Raw genomic sequence first — 18,613 nt, 5'->3', positions numbered from 1 at the left:
TAATGACGATGGCATTTTGGACACTTGGAATACGGTAGGACAAAACGAAGTGACTTCCCCAGGAACAAGTTCAAAGGCGACCAGGCCTTACAGTGGAGCGCTCAGGTGAAGGGCTGTCTCCTCCCCCCAAGCTCCGCCCCCTAGGACTCCGCCCCCGTCCCCAGGCGAGGCTGGTGCTGCGGCCTCCGCGGGAGGCCCAGCGCCTGGAGAGCGGGCCTTGCGCGTGACGGGCGCGCTGACGCAGGAGGGGAGGATTTGAGGAGTAGGATGCTGCGGGATAGGGCGGTCGGTTCGCGCGGAAGGGGCGGGGCAAGCCAGGGGGCGAGGTTTAACGGAAGCCGGTCTGTGGGCCGAGCTTCTGCGTGCGTTGGTCTGGCGGGCGGGAGCGCGCGTTGGGGGCGTGCCTGGCGGGCGGGGCGGTGCCAACCGGGGGGCGGGGCGGCGCGCGGCCTAACGGCGGCGGTAGCAGCGGCTGAAGCGGCTGCGCTGGGCTGGCGAGCTTGGCTGCTACAGGTCCCGCGACCGAGTCTGCGAGGCTCCCTGGCTCCGGGCGGAGGCGGGAGGCTCGCGACCGAGGCACTCGGCGATGGTGGGCGTCCCTGGAGCGGCCGCCTTCCAGCGTAAGTGGAACGGGAAGGCGGGCGGCCGAGGGGGGCGTGTGAGAGGCCTGCGGCTCCACGGGCGCGAGCTTCGGAGAGGCCCCCGGCGCGAGGCCGGGGTGGGGAAACTGAGGCCCGAGGCAGGGCGGCGGATCCAAGGTCATGCGGCAGGCAGGGCCTTTCTGGGCTCCCAGGGCCGCCTAGGCACTTCTAGCGCGGTCAGGAGGGCTTGGGGCTCACGGTGTGAGCGAAACTGTGTGGACCGCGGCCTCGGAGCCCAGGCTGGGCCGGCGTCCATCAGGCTTGCCTACGGACAAGGATTGTTTTGTTCTCCCAGCGTCGAGGCCACTAAGTCCGGCTCTTGGGGAAACGTTACACACTTCTCATTTCGAGGGGTATGGATGGGGCCGATGGCAGAGGAGACGAGGATGGCCCCTCTGAGGGGCCTGCCGAGTGCAGGCTCAGGGGTCGGACTGCCTGGGTTCCTCACATTTACAGGCTGCGACCTTGGATCTCTATAAGCCTCACTTCTCCCATCTGTGAAATGGGGGTGTGAAGATTATCTCCACAACCCCATCCGACCCCCGTTCTTGGGTTTTGTGAAGCCAGTAGAATGCTTGGCACAGGCTTTGGCACATACACAAGCTTGAAAACTGTCATTGCGATCGCTAATAAACCTCATCCAGGGTGACCCTCACTCTGGAAAGCCCGGAATTGGGCTGTGGTTATGCACTTAAGATTTTATTTTGTCTTTGTTGAGACCTGCTTTATGATCCAGTTGGTTTTCTTACCTCTATGCCTCCATTCCAGCATTTATCTTGTGTTCCACCAGGAATTGTGAGATCCTTGGGGGAGGGGTGGGGTCTCTTAACACAATAAAAATTTAATTGTTTCTCATTACAATAGCAATAATAGCCCACATTTTTTGAGCAGTAGGCATTTTGCATTTTGTTCACTTAATATTTGTTAAATAATCTATTAAGTAAAAAGTACCATTCTTGGCCCTGGGAATATAGCAACAAACTAGAGAGACCAAACTCAGGCTTTGAATTTAGTTGGGGTAGGGGGAAGACATGGTAATGAGGAAACATTCATTCTGCATGCTGTCTCTCATTTAATCCTCGTGACTTATAAATATGAGTGAAATACTTCAAAATGCCCATTTTACAGAGGATGAAACTGAGGAACAGAAGAAATCCTGCAATCTAATGTAGCCGCAGAGCCCAACACCTAAAAAGGAGGCTTTACATAGCTTCTCCTTTGTTTGCTACCCATTAAATGTTGGTTTGAAGAAATGCAAAGTAGATGCCCCCAGCTGACGCCTCTTCATAGTCAAGTCTGCAGTTGCAGCTTTTGATAGTTTAATTCCCTTCCTCTTGGAGTTTTATCACTAAAGAAAAGCAGAGGTGACCTTTAGGTCTGACAAAGGTGCACCATCTCGGTAGTGAAAGAACCTTTTATCTGAACTTAAATTTTTTATGTCCAAATCTCTTATGCAGTTTTCAGTTTAAAATATATGCCCCAAAGTACAATTTTTGTTCTATTATGTAACTGATGAGGACATAATATTTAAAATTTTTTTGGTGTTCCTAAGACAATTCTACATTCCTAGGCAGTGTGCTTAGTATACATTTTCTTTTAATCTGAAAGCATATAGTAAGTTGCATTAAAATACTGAGAGGACTTTTTTCAGTGAGGTTCTTATGATACAGTTATATTCAACATTGACCATCTGCTAAGCACCAGGCCCTGTGCTGATGTAGGGCTTACAAAGATGAATGAAGGAGCAGACTCTTGCCTCTAGAAGCTTACCTATAGGCTAAACATTGGGTTAATGTTTTAACTGAAGTGCTGGGCAGAGAGAATGTTGGAGCCCAGAGTCCCTGGGGGAAGTAATCTAGAGCAGTGGCCTCAAATGTTTTAGTGTTCTATCAGTAAATAGGGTTGAGTATGCACACACATTATGTGAATGTTTGTTTTAAATTACAATTATAGTATTGACTGGACTCTGTATTATGCACATTTTAAAATTTTTCACCTAAGGATGTGTTTTGTTTTATTTTATTATGTTTTTTATTGATTTTTAGAGAGAAGAAGGGAGAGGGAGAGAGAGATAGGAACATGGATGTTTGAGAGAAACATCCATCTGCTGCCTCCTGAATACCCCCAACTGGGGATCGAGCCCGAAACCCTGGCATGTGCCCTGACTGAGAATCTCTTGGTGCATGGAACGACGCTCAATCCACTGAGCCACACCGGCCAGGCATGGGGATATGTTTTATTGATTTTTAGAGAGAGAGAAACAGAGACATCGATTTGAGTGAGAAATCGATCAGTTGACTCCTGTTATGTACCCCAACCAGGGATCAAACCTGAAACCCAAGAATGTGCCCTGACTGGGAATTGAACATGTCACCTTTTGGTACACAAGGGACACTCCAACCAACTGAGCCACACCGTCCAGGGCTGTATTATGTACATTTTATAATTTACAAAAATAGACATTTTACAAAGGCTGAGCTAAAACAAATATGACTCGAGGTTTCAATATTGTCCTTACCTCGGGGGTGAATAATAATTATGCCCTCTAGGGTGGAGACCATTGGTCTTATAGTGAGACCTTCTCAACCCATTAGGTCTGTTGAAATTCAGTTCTGGAGTTGTGCCTAGGTTGAAATCTTGGGGTCCAGTCCTTATTATCTTTGAGACTTTGAGCATGTTACTTAACCTTTCTGTGCACTTTATTTTCCTCATCTGTAAAATTGAGATGATGAGAATTCATACCTCATACCTCATTTGCAGTTTTTTTGTGATGATTAATATGTATATGTTAATATAATATATACAGTAATACATGTAAAGTACTTCTGTGTTTGACACTCACCTGTGAGTGGCTGAGGATACAAAGCTGCTTTAAGATCTCATAGTCTAGTCCTGGCCAGGGAGCTCAGTTGGTTAGAGCATCATCCCACAGGTTCTATCCCCCAGTCAGGGCACATACAAAAAGCAACCAGTGAATGCATAAATAAGAGGAACAATAAATCGATGTTTCTCTCTCTCTCTAAAATAAAATTTAAAAATCTCACAGTCTAGTGAGGACTTTGCACAGGTTCACATGGATAATAGTAAGTGCTTTAAGTGCTTGAAGCAAATGCTTTTGGGGATTGCAGGGAAGGCATAAACTAATTGTTCCTTGAGGTTCCAGGTAAGTTAGGTGAGGAGGTGACATTTGAAGTATCCTTAGGAAGCAGAGGAGCTTTTTCCTGGAGGGGGAAGGGTCTGTCTTGTTGGCTGAGGGTTTAGTAGAAATTTGGAGGCTGTTAGCTTGGTTAGTAGTTCTCCAGATCTGGACCGACAGGAAACCTGATTGAAGCTTCTATAGTTTGTTAATAGGGTAACAGTGAGTTCTGGCTGGAGTTGTGCCTGGCAGGGGCCAGATGGCTAGAAAGCCTGTTCCAGAACTTTTCACAGTACCATAGCTCTTTTCTCTTTGATTGCACTTACCTCATTCTGCCTTCTGAGTTATCTAAGAATATAACCCCCTAAATATAAGCTCCTCAAGGGTTCTGATAGTATCTGCATATTTGTGGTTTTATTTTCCATAGCAAGGTAAGTGGGAAGTGCATAAGCATGGGGAAAGCCCTATAAAGCATTGGACCTTCAAAGAATTCTGAACAATTATAAGTAGAACGGTAAATGACAATACTTACTAGTGAAAAACATGCTTACAAATATTTTATGGTAGATAGGCCCTGTGCATTGTTATTTAAAAGGGATGAGAGCCTGGCCAGCATGGCTCAGTGGTTGAGCATCGACCTATGATCCAGGAGATCACAGTTTGATTCCTGTCGGGGCACATGCCCAGGTTGCGGGCTTCATCCCCAGTAGGGGGTGTGCAGGAGGCCGCCGATCAATGACTCTCATCATTGATGTTTCTCTCTCTCTCTCTCCCTCTCTCCCTTCCTCTGTTTGAAATCAATAAAGACATTTTTAAAATAAATAAATAAATAAATAAATGGGACGAGAAATGTCATGTTCCGTAACCCTTTCCTTATATGGCACTTACCTATTAGGATAAAGAGATGTGAAAATGCATCAGAAAGATTCTCTGAGGTTGAATTAGATGCCTTTATTTGCTCCTTTAGGTCCACTCCATTCTTTCCCACCTGTTCTTTTCCTGGGAGGCTGACTTACTTACACTTCTACATCAGTGGGCTTCTTTCCCCTCTGAGGTTACGGAATTTAATTACCCTGCTTTCTTTTTATGGGTGTTGTCTCTGGCTGGCCATGTCCCTTGGTTGAAGATTGCTGTTCCTCTAAAGGTAGTTCTTTCTACATGACTCGCTCCTAGGTTTGTTTGGAAAGTTCTGTTTCTTTTGTGCCTTGGGCTTAGAGGTGCTCTCACTAGTCCCAGGGTACTAGAACTGTCTCCTGTGATTAGCGTATATCCTGCCTGCCCACACCTTTCTTTATAGTAACCTTATTAAACCCTCCTGAGTTATCCTTACTGGAGTATGCTCTCTTTCCTGGTGGGACCATGACTGACTGACACCTACACCTTGTTTAATAGGATAACTCCTCAAACTTTCACTTAAAGCTTGCTTATATTCTGCACATACTTCAAACAAAGGTACTTAGCTCAGCTTATAGCAGATTTAAAAGGAACAAATTAGATGGAGAGGAGAGGTACTATTGCATGTACCCATACTGACAATGAGAGACAGGGTCTCATTCTCTCCTGTGGTCCTTACCTAATGTGCCACACTGATGTATTTAGTCATCCACTACCTCACCCCCCGCCATACCATTGGGTAAGAAAAACAATGGAGTAAGGGTAAAAGCATCATAATCTGTGACTACACAATCAAGACAAGTTAAATTGCAGTTAGTAGTCTGTCAAAAAAGGCAGATATGTACATGACACAAGTGGTTTGTCACAATGGAAAAAGAATTTGGAGACAGACTTTGGGTTTGAGGCCCAGTTCTACTGGGAAGTTAGTTATTCAGCCTCTGAGACTCAGTTGTTTGTTTGTTTAATCTATAAATGGGGATAATTCCTGCCTGATAATAATAATGACTAATATTAAGTGTTTATTTTGGGCCAGATACTCTGCCAAGCATTATACTCACTGTGCCTTTTAATCCTTCAATCTTTTATTTAGGTATAAATCCTTATTTTACAAATTAGGAAATTGATTCAGATGTCATAATAAATAACCAAGCCTAGATTAAAATCTAGGTCTTTCTGACTACAGAGCTTGAGCTGTTAACATTAAGGTAGCTATTATTTAAAATGTGTTAGGCCGCCCAGCCGGTGTAGCTCAGTGGTTGAGCATTGACCCAGGAACCAAGAGGTCACTGGATTCTGGTCAGGGCTCCATCCCCAGTGAGGGGCGTGCAGAAGGCAGCCAATCAATGATGTTTCTCTCTCATCAATGTTTCTGTCTCCTCCCTCCCTTCCTCTCTCTCTAAAAATCAATAAAAACATTTTTTAAAAAAATGTGTTAAGCCATCAGTAAATGGGAAAATCCAATAAACATCCCTGTACTTTGTCGCTGTGAAGTTCCTATATTTTGAAAGGTCATTTAAGTTATGAAAATACAGTGTTTATAAGGTGGAGGAAAATGGTGCTTATAGATATCTAAACATTACTGCACTACAGAACTTTTCCTGTCTGCTTTTTCCCTTTTTTGGGAGGGATATTCAGAATCTTTGCCTTGTGGTTTTTTTGTTTTGTTTTAATACATCTTTATTGATTTCAGAGAGAGGAAGGAAGAGGAAGAAAGAGATGGAAACATCAATGATGAGTCATTGATAGGCTGCCTCCTGCACACCCCCTGCTGGGAATTGAGCCTGCAACCCGGGCATGTGTCCAGACAGGGAATGAAACTGATCTCCTGGATCATAGGTTGATGCTCAACCACTGAGCCACATCAGCCAGGCGCCTCATGTTTTATACATCCCACCCCTACCTCTTACCTCCCACCTCTATCTCACGGCAGAGTTGAGTGAAATGAGCTGAAGTCTTTGAGAGTAATATTGTTACAAAACCTTAATTACTTAATTACCTGCTATCTGCATATTAATTTAGAATTGATATTTTAGTGAGTTCATGTATAGAATTGGGCATAAATTTTCCTATTAGGAACAAAGTTATCCTTTGAGGTTGTTTTGAAGGTTTTTGACTTTGCTTATTTTGAAAGTTGAGACTAAGTTGAATCATGTTTTAGACACTTGTAATGATTTTTTGTCTTCGTCTTTTACTTTAGAATACATTTATGCTGGTTTGGAAGTGGTTGGCTTTCCTACATAGTGATAGATTCTAAAAATAAGCGATAGATTCTAAAAATAAGACCTTAAGCTTGTTCTTGAGTATTAGGCCTGTTGTGTAGGGTATGCAAATCTAGACTTTATGATCAACTATTTGAATTTAATGAATACTTCTAGGCAGGAAGGATCATTCAAATAATAGTGTACAATGAATGAGTGCAGCAAGATGAGTGGATCAAGATGAATTAGTACACTAAGCTCTTACATCTTCCAGGGTAAGGAAAAACTAGGAGGAAAGAGATGGGGAAGATTCTCGCCTGCCAGTTTTACCCTCATTCCTTAGTTTTACAGTATTGCTTTGAACCTTATATTATAGAAAGTGATTACTCAATTGTAAAGATTTACTTCAAATCCCTGATAGTTTTGAAAGTGAATGAGGGAGAATCTTCCCCCTGGTTACTGTTTCTGCTTTGGTAAGAATACCAAGAGGGGTCTCACTAGCGCTGTACTGACTGCCCATGTGCAATATGAGCTAGTGCATGTACATGTGACCGAGCCTGTCTCTGGGTTTTATTATGGCTGGTTAAGTAGCTTTTTGCCTCTGTCTCTGGTTTCTGTCTCTGGCCCATTGAAGGCCTCGAGGCTATCTGAAATTATAGGAGCTGGGGCACCATAAATTAAACTTGTGAACTGAATCTATTGCAGATATGTCAACTGAATCTGACTTTTAAGTCCAGTTGAATTTTTTTTAAAAAGAGTCTATACTAGATTTTCTGCTGGGCTCTTTTCACACATGTCATTTCATATAATTCTTAGAACAACCTTGGGCGGAAGTTAGTATCTCTGTTTTACAGATGAGGAAATAAGGCTCAGAGAAGTTAAATAAATTGCCCAAGGTCACATAATTAATCAGTAGCAGATGCACTGTTTAAACTTAGTTCAATCCTGGTGTTGAGTTCATTCATTATACATTAAGATCTGAGTCCAAAACCCCCTATTTTTTAACTCTATCAAATGGCTGCTTCTTTTACTAACTAAACTAGAGGTTTTTAGACATATGTTCCAGAGGATTCCAAAGCTCCCTGAAGATATTTGATTTCCCATCTTTCTTCAACAACTTTCCCTAACATCTTTCCTTTTAATTTTTCTTATTTTTAAAAAAAAATGTATCTTTATTGATTTTAGAGAGAGGAAGGGAGAGGGAGAGAGAGAGAGATAGAAACATCAATGATGAGTGAGTCATTGATCGGCTGCCTCCTGCACACTCCTGACCTGGGTACCGAGCCTGCAACCCGGGCATGTGCCCTGACCGGGAATAGAACCCTGATCTCCTGGGTCCTAGGTCGATGCTCAACCACTGAGCCACGCCCAGCCAGACCCTAACATCTTTTCTTATTAAAATATGTCCTAGGGCCTTGAACATTGTGGCGTAGTTTGTTGGGCATTTTCCCGTGCACCATAATGTTACTAGTTCTATTCCCGTTCAGGGCACATGCCCAGGTTGCTGGCTTGATCCCTGGTAGAGGATGTGCAGGAGGCAGCCGATCGATGTTATGCTCTCATATCGATGTTTCTCTCCCCCTCTCCTTTCCTCTCTAAAAATCAATTTAAAAAGTCTTAAAAAATATATCCTAGGAATTGAAATGTGTTTATAAACTGCTGTACTATAGGTCTTGGTTTTGTTCAGGGGTATCCTGAATTCGTCTTAGAGATGAATTTTTTTAAAAAGGTAGAAACTCTCAGAGCCTTTACCAATGCATCCTATGTGTTTACTGATCTTAGCAGTGAAGTACATAGACGGTGGCAGTGAACATCAAAAGTCTAGGAAATGTCCATGCTAATTTTGCTTGACCCTGTGAGGAGCTGTGAAATATGGATCATCAAGTGTAGTATATGGACTGTGCAGTGAACCTTTACTTTGTGACTCTTCAAGATTTGATTCTACCTCTCTATTTTGTATTGCTTTAATTAAATGCAGAAATCGAAGTAAAATTCAGAATAACCCAGAGTTAGGTATCCCTTTGTCTGAACTTACAGCTTTGGAGTTGGCTAGACCTCTCAATTAAATTAGCTGATGGCGACAAATATGTAATCTGACTTCTCCAGCAGCTCAAGTGAAATGTTAATACCAGGCATTGCACAGCTCCCTTGACACACTACTTTGACCTTTTCCTCTCTTACAAATGCTTCCCTTATTCTTTTGTTAACTTAGCCATCTCCATGCAGACATCCTGCCTGCTTTTAATTTTTTGGAGCCACATGAGAAGAGACTTTCAAACAGCACAGATTTATTCATTTTTACCGTATATCCCTAGAGCTACATTAATCATACCATCTCCTCTAATTCACATAGTAGTTTTTAGCTAGTTTACTTTCCCCTTACACTACCTGTCCTCATTCCTCCCAACCCTCTAAATAAAAGCTAAAATACTACTGACATTTTCCTCTACCAAAAATATGGCAGGTATTTTTTTGTCTTTAATATTAAGAAAGTGATTGTCTTTCATTTTGTTTCCCTCTAGAGAAGTGGAGCCAACCTTGCTGGGAGGAGGAGGCAGGCAGAAAGCAAGTCCTCTTAATGGCTGAGATTAAAGGTAGATGTAGTCTGGGAGAGGAAAGTTCTGAGTAGTGAGGGAGAAGCAGAGGAAGAAGCGATGATTATCTTAGTTCCCCGGGCATTCATTCTCCTCCAGCAGTCTAGAGCTGCTTAGAGCTCAGCAGCTCTAGTTCTCAGAAGCTCCACTTTAATCTCTTGGTGGGTTGCTCTGGCTAAGTAGTTTAAACTATACTGTTATCTCTTAATATATTACAAGATATCATAAGTTGCTTCAGGAAAACACAAACATTCAAGGATGGTGATCTGCATTATACAAAACACTTTTTGCACTCCTTTTTCTTTATACTTTGTATTTTGACAATTTCAAACTTAAGGAAACGTTGCAAGAGTATTTTTAAAATTCCTGTGTGCCGTTCTCCTTGACTCCCCACATGTCAATATTTTACTATATTTTATACTTTTTTTTTTTATGAATATGTTTTTATTGATTTCAGAGAGAGGAAGGGAGAGGGAGATAGAAACACCAGTGATGAGAGAGAAATGTCATTAATCGGCTGCCTCCTGCCCTCCCCCCACTGGGGATTGAGCCTAAAACCCTGGCATGTGCCCCAACAGGGAATCGAACTTCGATTTCCTAAATCATACGTCAGCACTCAACTGCTGAGCCATGCCGGCCGGGCTGATCAGCTTTTTCTTATTTTCAGTTATTGTGGATTATATTTTGCTTCAGTCTCTTGTCTTAGAAGTTTGGCATCTGTGCTATTAGGAAGTCAGTTCCCTCTCATTTTGTGAAACTGCTTTTTTTTTTTTTTTTTTTCCATCCTCACACGAGGATATTTTTTCCATTGCTTTTCAGAGAGAGAGGGAGAGAGAGAGGGAGAGACATGTTGATGTGAGAGAGACACATCGATTAGTTGTCTCCCACACAGGCCCTGACGGGGAGCCAGGGATTGAGCCTGCATCCGGGGTACGTGCCCTTGACAGGAATCAGACTCGAGACCCTTCAGTCCTTGGGCCCACGCTCTAACCACTGAGCCAAACCAACTAGGGCTGTGGAACTGCTTTTATTTTATTTATTATCCTTTAAATATATGTCTTTATTGATTTCAGAGAAAGGAAGAAAGAGGGAGCGAGAGAAACATCAGTGATGAGAGTCATTGATCAGCTGCCTCCTGCACACCCCCCACTGGGGACTGAGCCCAAAACCCTGGCATATGCCCTGAGTGGGAATTGAAACTCGATCTTCTGGATCCTAGGTCAATGCTCAACCGCTGAGCCACAACAGCCGGGCTCGTTTTCATTTTTTTTTAATTTTATTATTTTTTAAATATATCTTTATTGATTTCAGAGAGAGGAAAGAAGAGAGAGAGAGAGAGATAGAAACATCAATGATGAGAGAGTCATTGATCGAGCCCGCAACCCGGGCATGTGCCCTGACCGGAAATCGAACTGTGATCGCCTGGATCCTAGGTTGATGCTCAACTGCTGAGCCATGCCCGGCCGGGCTCGTTTTCATTTTTAAAGGAATTAAAGTTCCCCAATTTTTTAAAGCACATGTTGGTTGTGGCAGTGAAAGCTTTTTTGATTGTAGCACATATTCATAAATGCAGATTTGGAACTAAGTGTGACAGGATTGTCTGGGTGTTTGTTAAGTCTTTATAAGCCAAGAGGCGTTTATTTAAACTTCTGCTATCAGAAATAGGAAATTGGTATCCCATTAGGGCTTAATTGGTTTGACGCTAGCTTTTTAGCTTGGAGGCTGCTTAAGAGTTAATTTATTGTGTGATGGTTTGGCCATATGTAGAGCACAAACTTGTTTTAAGGGAAGGATCTCTCTGCATGTTTATTTGTTTGCCAGATCAATTTTGTTTACATGTGAACCTTCTTGATTACAGGGAAAACAGGCAAACAATCCATGCCAATTCAGTATTAGAACTGATAGTAGTCCCACAGATTAAGTGGGAAATCAGGGCTTCTGGTTTTATTAAATTTACCCTGAATAATGACATTTAAAACAAGAAACCTCTGGGGAAAGATCTGTTAGTCACAGATGAATAAATTTTTCTTATTTAAATAATTCGTTGTGTCTAGGTAGACAGTATGGTGCATTGAGAAAAGATCTTTTAAAAAAAGAGAGAAACGATCTTTAAATTGGTTTTCTCAACACTTGGATTCCAGTTTATGGGTGGTTAAAGATATGGCTTTAGCCAATTACTTAATCTTGAATAATATATTTTTTTTTTTCCTAGAAGTTTGTCGAATATTGAATTATATTTTAAATGAAAAAAATTTTACTTATGGCTAATCATAGAAGGATTTTAACAAGACAAGTGAAAATATTAACTGTAATAGCTGCTTGGAAGACAGCTTGACAATGTTTCTTTTTTCTGATAATTTTTTTTCTATGTAAACCTTTATTAAACAAAAAATACATAAATCATAAATGTACAGCTCAATGAGTTTTCTAAAAAAATAGAATATTAACAGCAATTACTTCAGAAGCCCACCTCTCTCCTCCCATTTACTGTCCCTCCCTCTCCCCCAGGATAACCAATATGCTGACTTCTATCACCATGTATTAGTTTTGACATACAAAAAAAGAGGAACATTATATAGAGTCATATACTGTATATTCTTTTGTATCTTGACATGTTTTGCTTGACAGTAATGACACATGTGCTTTGTCAGTAGTTCATTCTCATTACTGTATAGAATTCCATTATGAAAATATACCACAGTTTATCTGTTCTGTTGTTGATGGATGTCTTGATTGTTTCCAGTTTTTGGCTATTAGAAATAATGCTGCAAAGAACATTCTTCTTTGTCTTTGGGTATATGCCTAGGAGTGAAATTGGAGGGTCATCGAGTGTGTATATATTCAGTTTTAATAGATAACTGCCAAAGAGTTTTCCAGAGTTGTTCTACTAGTTCATACTTGTATCTAGAGTCTTAACATTTTGCTGAGCCTCTACTTTGAACAAGGCTGTAGTAAACAAAACACAGCCCTCTCGTAGATCTTGAAATTTAATGTGATAAAAATATTTTATATACACATTTTTTTGTGTTAAAAAAATTTTTTTTTTATCTTCAATCAAGGATATTTTTTCCATTGATTTCTAAAGAGAGTAGAAAGGGGGAGCGGAGAGAGAGGGAGAAACATCTATTGGTTGCCTCCCACACCTGCCTGGACCGGGCTGGGAAACCTGCAACCGAGGTATGTACCCTTACTGGGAATCATACCCGCGACCCTTTGGTCCGAGGTCCGATACTCTAACTGAGCCAAATCGGCCAGGGCTATACACACATTTTAATATTCAGGTGGTGTTAAAGTTTTAAGGTATGTTGTATAGAGATAGAGGAGGGCGATGGAGAGTGATATTAGATACAGTAGTTTAAAAAAGACTGATGAAGTGACATTTGTGCAAAGAGCTGAAGGAAATAAGCTAGCCATGTGGATATACAGGAGAGGATAGTCAAGCCAAAGGGTCAAAGCATGCTTGATATGTTCACAAAATAGCAAGGAGGCGAGTGTATCTGGAGCACACTGAGCAAGGGTGGTAGTGGTAGAAGCTGATATAGGAGTGGGAGGGAGGGGCCAGAACAAACAGGACCGTAAGAGTCAAGGAGAGGATTTGGGGTTTCCTAAATGATGTGGGAAGCCATTGGAGGGTTTTGAGCAGAGTGACATTATCTCCCTTACCTTTTAAAGAGATGATTCTGCTCTTGGAGAAAACACTCTAGTGGGACAAAGGTGGAAGTAGGTGAATTAAGAAATTATTGCTGTGGGTCAAGAGAGGGAGGTTGATGGTTTAGATCAGAATGTTAATGGTGGAAGTAAGGAGAAATAGATGGAGTCAGGCTATTTTGAAGATAGAGCTGGTAGGATTTGCCCAAGTGGATTGGATATGGGGGTTGTGTGTCAAGGATGACTCCAAGTTTATTGGCTTAAGTTGCTAATTTACTGATTTGAGAAAGACTGGGGAGAGGATTAGGGGCCCCGTGTAGATTTGGGCTAGGGCTGGGAACCAGGAATTTGATATGGGACTATGAGATGTCTATTACATATCCAACTAGAGATGTCAAGTAGGCAGTAGGGTATACAGAGTGGAAAAAATTGGTTTACAGTTGTTTGTATGGAAAATAATAAAGTAAATAACAACACAAGAATAAACTGTTTTGTGTACTCACAACTATAAACCTACTTTGCCCTACCCTGTATAAATGACATGGTGAATGAAAATAGAGGCTGAACCTAACATGGCCATTGGAGTGATGTAGAGGGAACAGATAAAGTCTCTTCATCGTTTGAACACTTGTAAAGCTCATTATTTAGAATTTAGATTGTGCAGACTTTTCTATTTTTGTGAGACCTATTTGACAAGGAAGTAAAATATCAGGAATTTGTTTATTGAGAAAGTTCCTGGGTACTTTGATTTGTGACTGAAATTTACTGGGCTTTGTATAAATTTATTCTAGTTGTTTTTATTACTGTTATTCTGTGTAAAATTATCATTGCTATAATGATCTTAGGAAGCTGAAGAAAGCTTTATGTCGTGCTTCACGTATTTTAAAGTATATCTTGTAATACGTAATTTGAAAAATAATAGTTTACATGGGGATTTCACATAAATTATTTTATTCACTGCTCATAACAGCCTGTGAATTGAATACTATTACTGTCTTCACTTTACAGTTGAGGAGACAGGCTGCATGGGTGAAGAATTGACTCATGCAGGACATGTCTGTCTGGTTCGTAATAGAGACAAGCTCTGAACCCAGGTCCTAACTCCACAGCACTGCCATGTTCTATTTCTCAGTTATGCTGAATGAACTTAATTTATTGTAGCGTACTCTGCTTTGACACTATAATTATCGAAAAATAGCTTTTACAAAAGTTAATACAAAACATTTTTATAAAAATTGCAGCAAATAGCGTAAAAAGTAAAAATTCCCTTTTACGTCATCACTGAAAGTTTGGGTGTTTCCAGACTTTTGGATACCTTTACATTTACCTGTAATACACAAATGTATAGTGTTTTTCATAAACAGAATCGTACTGTACATAATTTTGTGCAGAGTCTTTATAATTTCCAGTCAGATGGGAAGTCCACAAAACTGTTCTGTCAGATCTTTGCTTTAAACAAGAGCAAAGACATTTATCTCTTCTGTTGTTTTAAGTACCTTGGAACAGATTTTATGAACGACAGCAACATTCAGTATTGATTTGTTCGATGTTAGTAGTGAGAGGCCTTTAAAAATGATCACACCTTTCATTTCAGAGACCTTTCCAAATGCTCCGTAAAAAAAGGAAGCTATATGATTGACTGTTTCATGAAGCTGCCAAGCACTATTCAAGTCCTTTTTCCTTTCTCAGAAAATGCAAGGTCATCCATTTTGGAACAAGCGATGCACCTATTACGTGTGGTTGTAGGAGATGATGTTTCTCCATTTGTCTGATAGTAGAAAAAGGAATTAATGAACCTGTAACTAGACTGAACTGTTCTGGAAATGAAAATAGGTATTTTCTGCTATTGACACAGAGGAAGAAAAGCTTCAGGTGGATCAAACTCTCCAGATATTTTGGTGATTATTTCCACCATTGTAAATTAATGCGTATGACAGATAATGCATTTTGCTTTTAATCTAACTTTAAATGATGCTCTCATCAAATACCCATGCTGTTAATATTTTTCTCAGAAGGAAAAAGGAATTGAACTGCTATTGTGGGGTAAGTTCAACATTTACACAAAACCTGCTCTGGAGGACAGAGTGGACTAGGAATTCATATTGGGGAGATAATGAAGTAGGTATGAGACAGAACAGACCAAACAGGAAGTGAATTTATGTGTGTCTCAGAATTCCAGAGTAATGAAGGTGAATTAACGTCAAGTAACTGGCAAGTGTAGGCAGATATTAAAATAATGGTTAAGGAGTGAAAAATAACTACATTCAGTGTATACTTCAGTGTGCATCCGAAGCATCTGGAAAGCTTGTTAAATGCAGTGTCTGGGACTGGCTGGTGTGACTCTGTGGTTGAGCGTCGATCCATGAACCTGAAGGTCACAGTTCCATTCCCAGTTAGGCACATGCCTGAGTTGCCAGCTCGATCCCCAGTAGGGCACATGTGGCAGGTAGCTGATCGACAATTCTTTCATCATGACGTTTCTATCTCTCTCTCTCCCTCTCCCTTCCTCTCTCTGAAATCAGTAAAAACATTTTTTTTAAAAAATGCAATGTCTGGGATTTCACCTCCCAGAGATTTAAATTCTGGAGATTGGGACAGGGCCCAGGAACCTACTTTTTCATCAAGCTTCCTAAGTAATTATTTTCTAGATAGCCTAAAGACTAATTTGAGAAACACTGCCTTAGGGTCTTTAAACCATCTGAGACAAAGATAATCTAAGTCTAATTGGAGGAAGAGTTACAAGGAGGAAAGACTATTTTGATACAGGACACTGGTCAGAGTGATAAATGGAGATGTCTGAGAATGTATTAGGGAGAGATTAGTTAATGCTGACTGAGGTAGGGAGGAGGAGGGGCTGATGTTTGATTTTAATTTTCACTCAAGGAATAGATCTTTGATTGTTTTGTATTTTATATATATACATATATATTAGATAGTGCTATGTTGTCTTTTGGTAAGCAAGCTCTCATACCTGTAGTTTACTATGTTCCTGAGTTATCCTTAATTTCCAGTATTTCACACCCTTTTCTCCCTAAGCCATCAAAATATCCTCAAAAGTATGACTTCAACATTCAAACTAACTCATGGACTATGGCATAAAATAATTTATCACTTCACGAGTGTTTTTGTTTATTTGCTCAGGAAATAATCAGTGTTTTTCTTTACCAGTGTTGATGAATCTTCCTTAATGGGGAGAAAAGTCCTCTGAGGATTTAAGCAGAGGTTAAGTTTCCATGGGGAGAATAAAAAAATTTCTCAGTTGTAAAATTTCTTAGGTATAAAACTAGGAAGAAATTCTTATTTCTCACATGCTGTTTTATTTATGATTAACCATTCATTCAGCACATTTACTGGTATTGATATTATCGTTCTTAATATGAAGCACTGACTGCTGGGCAATAATAAGACCATTCTTATCTTCCTATAAGTGGTCTAAATTAAGTAATTTAGGAAGTAGTTAATGACAGTCATGTTTGTAACCTAGGATTCTCATTGTTTATAACAATTTTCTTTTTTTTTAATCCTTATCCAGGGATATGTTTTTTTATTGATTATTTATTTATTTATGAGGGGGGGGGAGAGAGAGAGAGAGAGAGAGAGAGAAACAGAAACATAGATGTCAGAGGGTAGTATTGATCGATCAGTTACCCCCTGTACCCACCCAACTGGAGATCAAACCTGTAACCTTTTGATGTATGGGACAATGCTCCAACCAACTGAGCCACCCAGCCAGGGCGGTAACAATTACTTGACATTATTATTGTAATTTCTTTAACGTTGTATTGGGGATGAAAGGCATATTTTAGCATCCAATAGTTTAAAATGACGTTGATTTTTAATCTGGGCAAAAGATGAAAATGCTGACTTGGGCTTGCCTGATCTGTAGCTAGCATTGTTTTAGCAAGCTTCTTGGAATGGATGTACACAAACCAGGTGTTTTGCTTTAACTGCAGCTGTACCACCTGTGGAAGCAGGTGGACAGATTCTTTGTCTTCAGGAAAACACAGCTGATAAAGCTTAGGAGAGCTAATTGATTGGTTTTCCTCACTATAGTTCTCTCCAGTCATATACACCGAACACTACTTTTACCTGTGCACAGGTGTTGACAATAACAACAAGAAAAGTGAACAAAAAAGATGTATATTTGGCTGCTTGTGTTTTATTGGGTTGGCACTGAGAAAGATAACTTAAGGGTTTCTTAATTTTTGTTTTTATTTTTGTTTTTAGTTATTTGAGGATATTTCTAGCTCATTATATTAACTTCTGAGAGACTTCCTTGTAAGGATAATATGTATAGTAATATGTGTATATTGTTTATGGTAGGTTCTTCTCGAGAGAGATGGGAAATAAGTAAAAAAGGCCTTTCATTAGGTGAAATGGGGAGTAAAATAAAATCTAGATTACATGGACTGAAGAATAGAAGGGAAATATAGACTGTAAGTCATAGATTCCCGGAAGGAGAGATTAGAGTGCAATTCTTGACTCGCATCCCAATTGCACAGATGGAAAAACTAAGACCTAGAGAAAAATATTTCCTCATATATCAAGGCCTGGTTCCTTGGAGAATTGGGTTAAAATTCAAAGTAACTTTAATTCTGAAAAAGTGGATCAAATCCAGTGATATTTTACAAAGAAATAGCAAAGTGAGTGGGCTAATTTATTATAGTGATCAACCAGCTATGTACATAATTTCAGCTCATCTGGGAATACCAACTAAAAATGAGCCTGTGTTACAGTATTGTTTCAGAAACAGTCATCATAATTCTGGGCTGGGTGAAGGAGCTAGGAGTTTGCCCAATCATACTTAAGGTTTAGCTTCATGTTTGTGCACCTTAGTTTAAGAGGTACGTGTGGACAGCATTTGATAGGGTTCGAAGAAGATCCCCAAATATGATTAAGAAAAAGAAACTCCAGTTGAAAAGTTCAAGAAGCTGTTGAAGAGAAAGCCTAGAGGATTGATGAGCCTTTAAGAGCTGTTTTGCAGAAGTTGGCTAGATGTATACCTTAGTCCCCTTAGAACTAGTCAAGCAGGAGCAGGCAGCATCAAATTTACCTTAGCCATGAGGCAAGTAGATACACATTGGATATTCTAAGGACCAGCCACATCTGTGTCACCTAGGAGCTTGTTTAAAATGCACGCTCTGGCCCTAACTAGTTTGGTTAGAGCATCTTCCTGCAGACTGAAGGGTGCTGGGTTTGGTTCTGGCCAAGGGCACGTACCTTGGTTTCAGGCTTGATCCCTGCTCCTAGTCAGGGCTCTTGCAGGAGGCAACCAATTGATGTCTCACATCAAGGTTCCTCTCTCTCCGCCTTCTACTCGCTGAAAAGCAGTGGAAAAAATATCCTCGGGTGAGGATTAAAAAAAATAAAATAAAATGCAGGCTCTAGCTCTGAATTTGCATTTTAATAAGATTTCTCCAGGTGATTCATATGTATGTTAAAATTTGAGCTGTATATGGGGTTAAACCATATTCTTTACAATGAATTAAGATGATTAATTCT

General features: G+C 40.5%; 1 protein-coding gene across 2 annotated transcripts in view; it reads left to right on the top strand.

Annotated features, from left to right (window-relative positions):
* The first annotated feature begins 473 nt into the window (after window positions 1–473).
* CBFA2T2 (CBFA2/RUNX1 partner transcriptional co-repressor 2) overlaps window positions 474–18,613 on the top strand; it is a 120,990-nt gene continuing 102,850 nt past the window's right edge. For both annotated transcript variants that reach the window (XM_016200652.2, XM_016200651.2), the window contains exon 1: window positions 474–620. In XM_016200652.2, the coding sequence (XP_016056138.1) occupies window positions 587–620 (34 nt within the window). In that variant the 5' untranslated portion in view covers window positions 474–586. The remainder of the gene's footprint in view (window positions 621–18,613) is intronic.

This window comes from Miniopterus natalensis, chromosome 7 (genome assembly GCF_054644295.1).
Source record: "Miniopterus natalensis isolate mMinNat1 chromosome 7, mMinNat1.hap1, whole genome shotgun sequence".
NCBI classification, from domain to species: Eukaryota; Metazoa; Chordata; class Mammalia; order Chiroptera; family Miniopteridae; genus Miniopterus; species Miniopterus natalensis.
The sequence above is the reverse complement of the archived record's forward strand: the minus strand, read 5'-3'. Positions and strand labels throughout refer to the sequence as shown.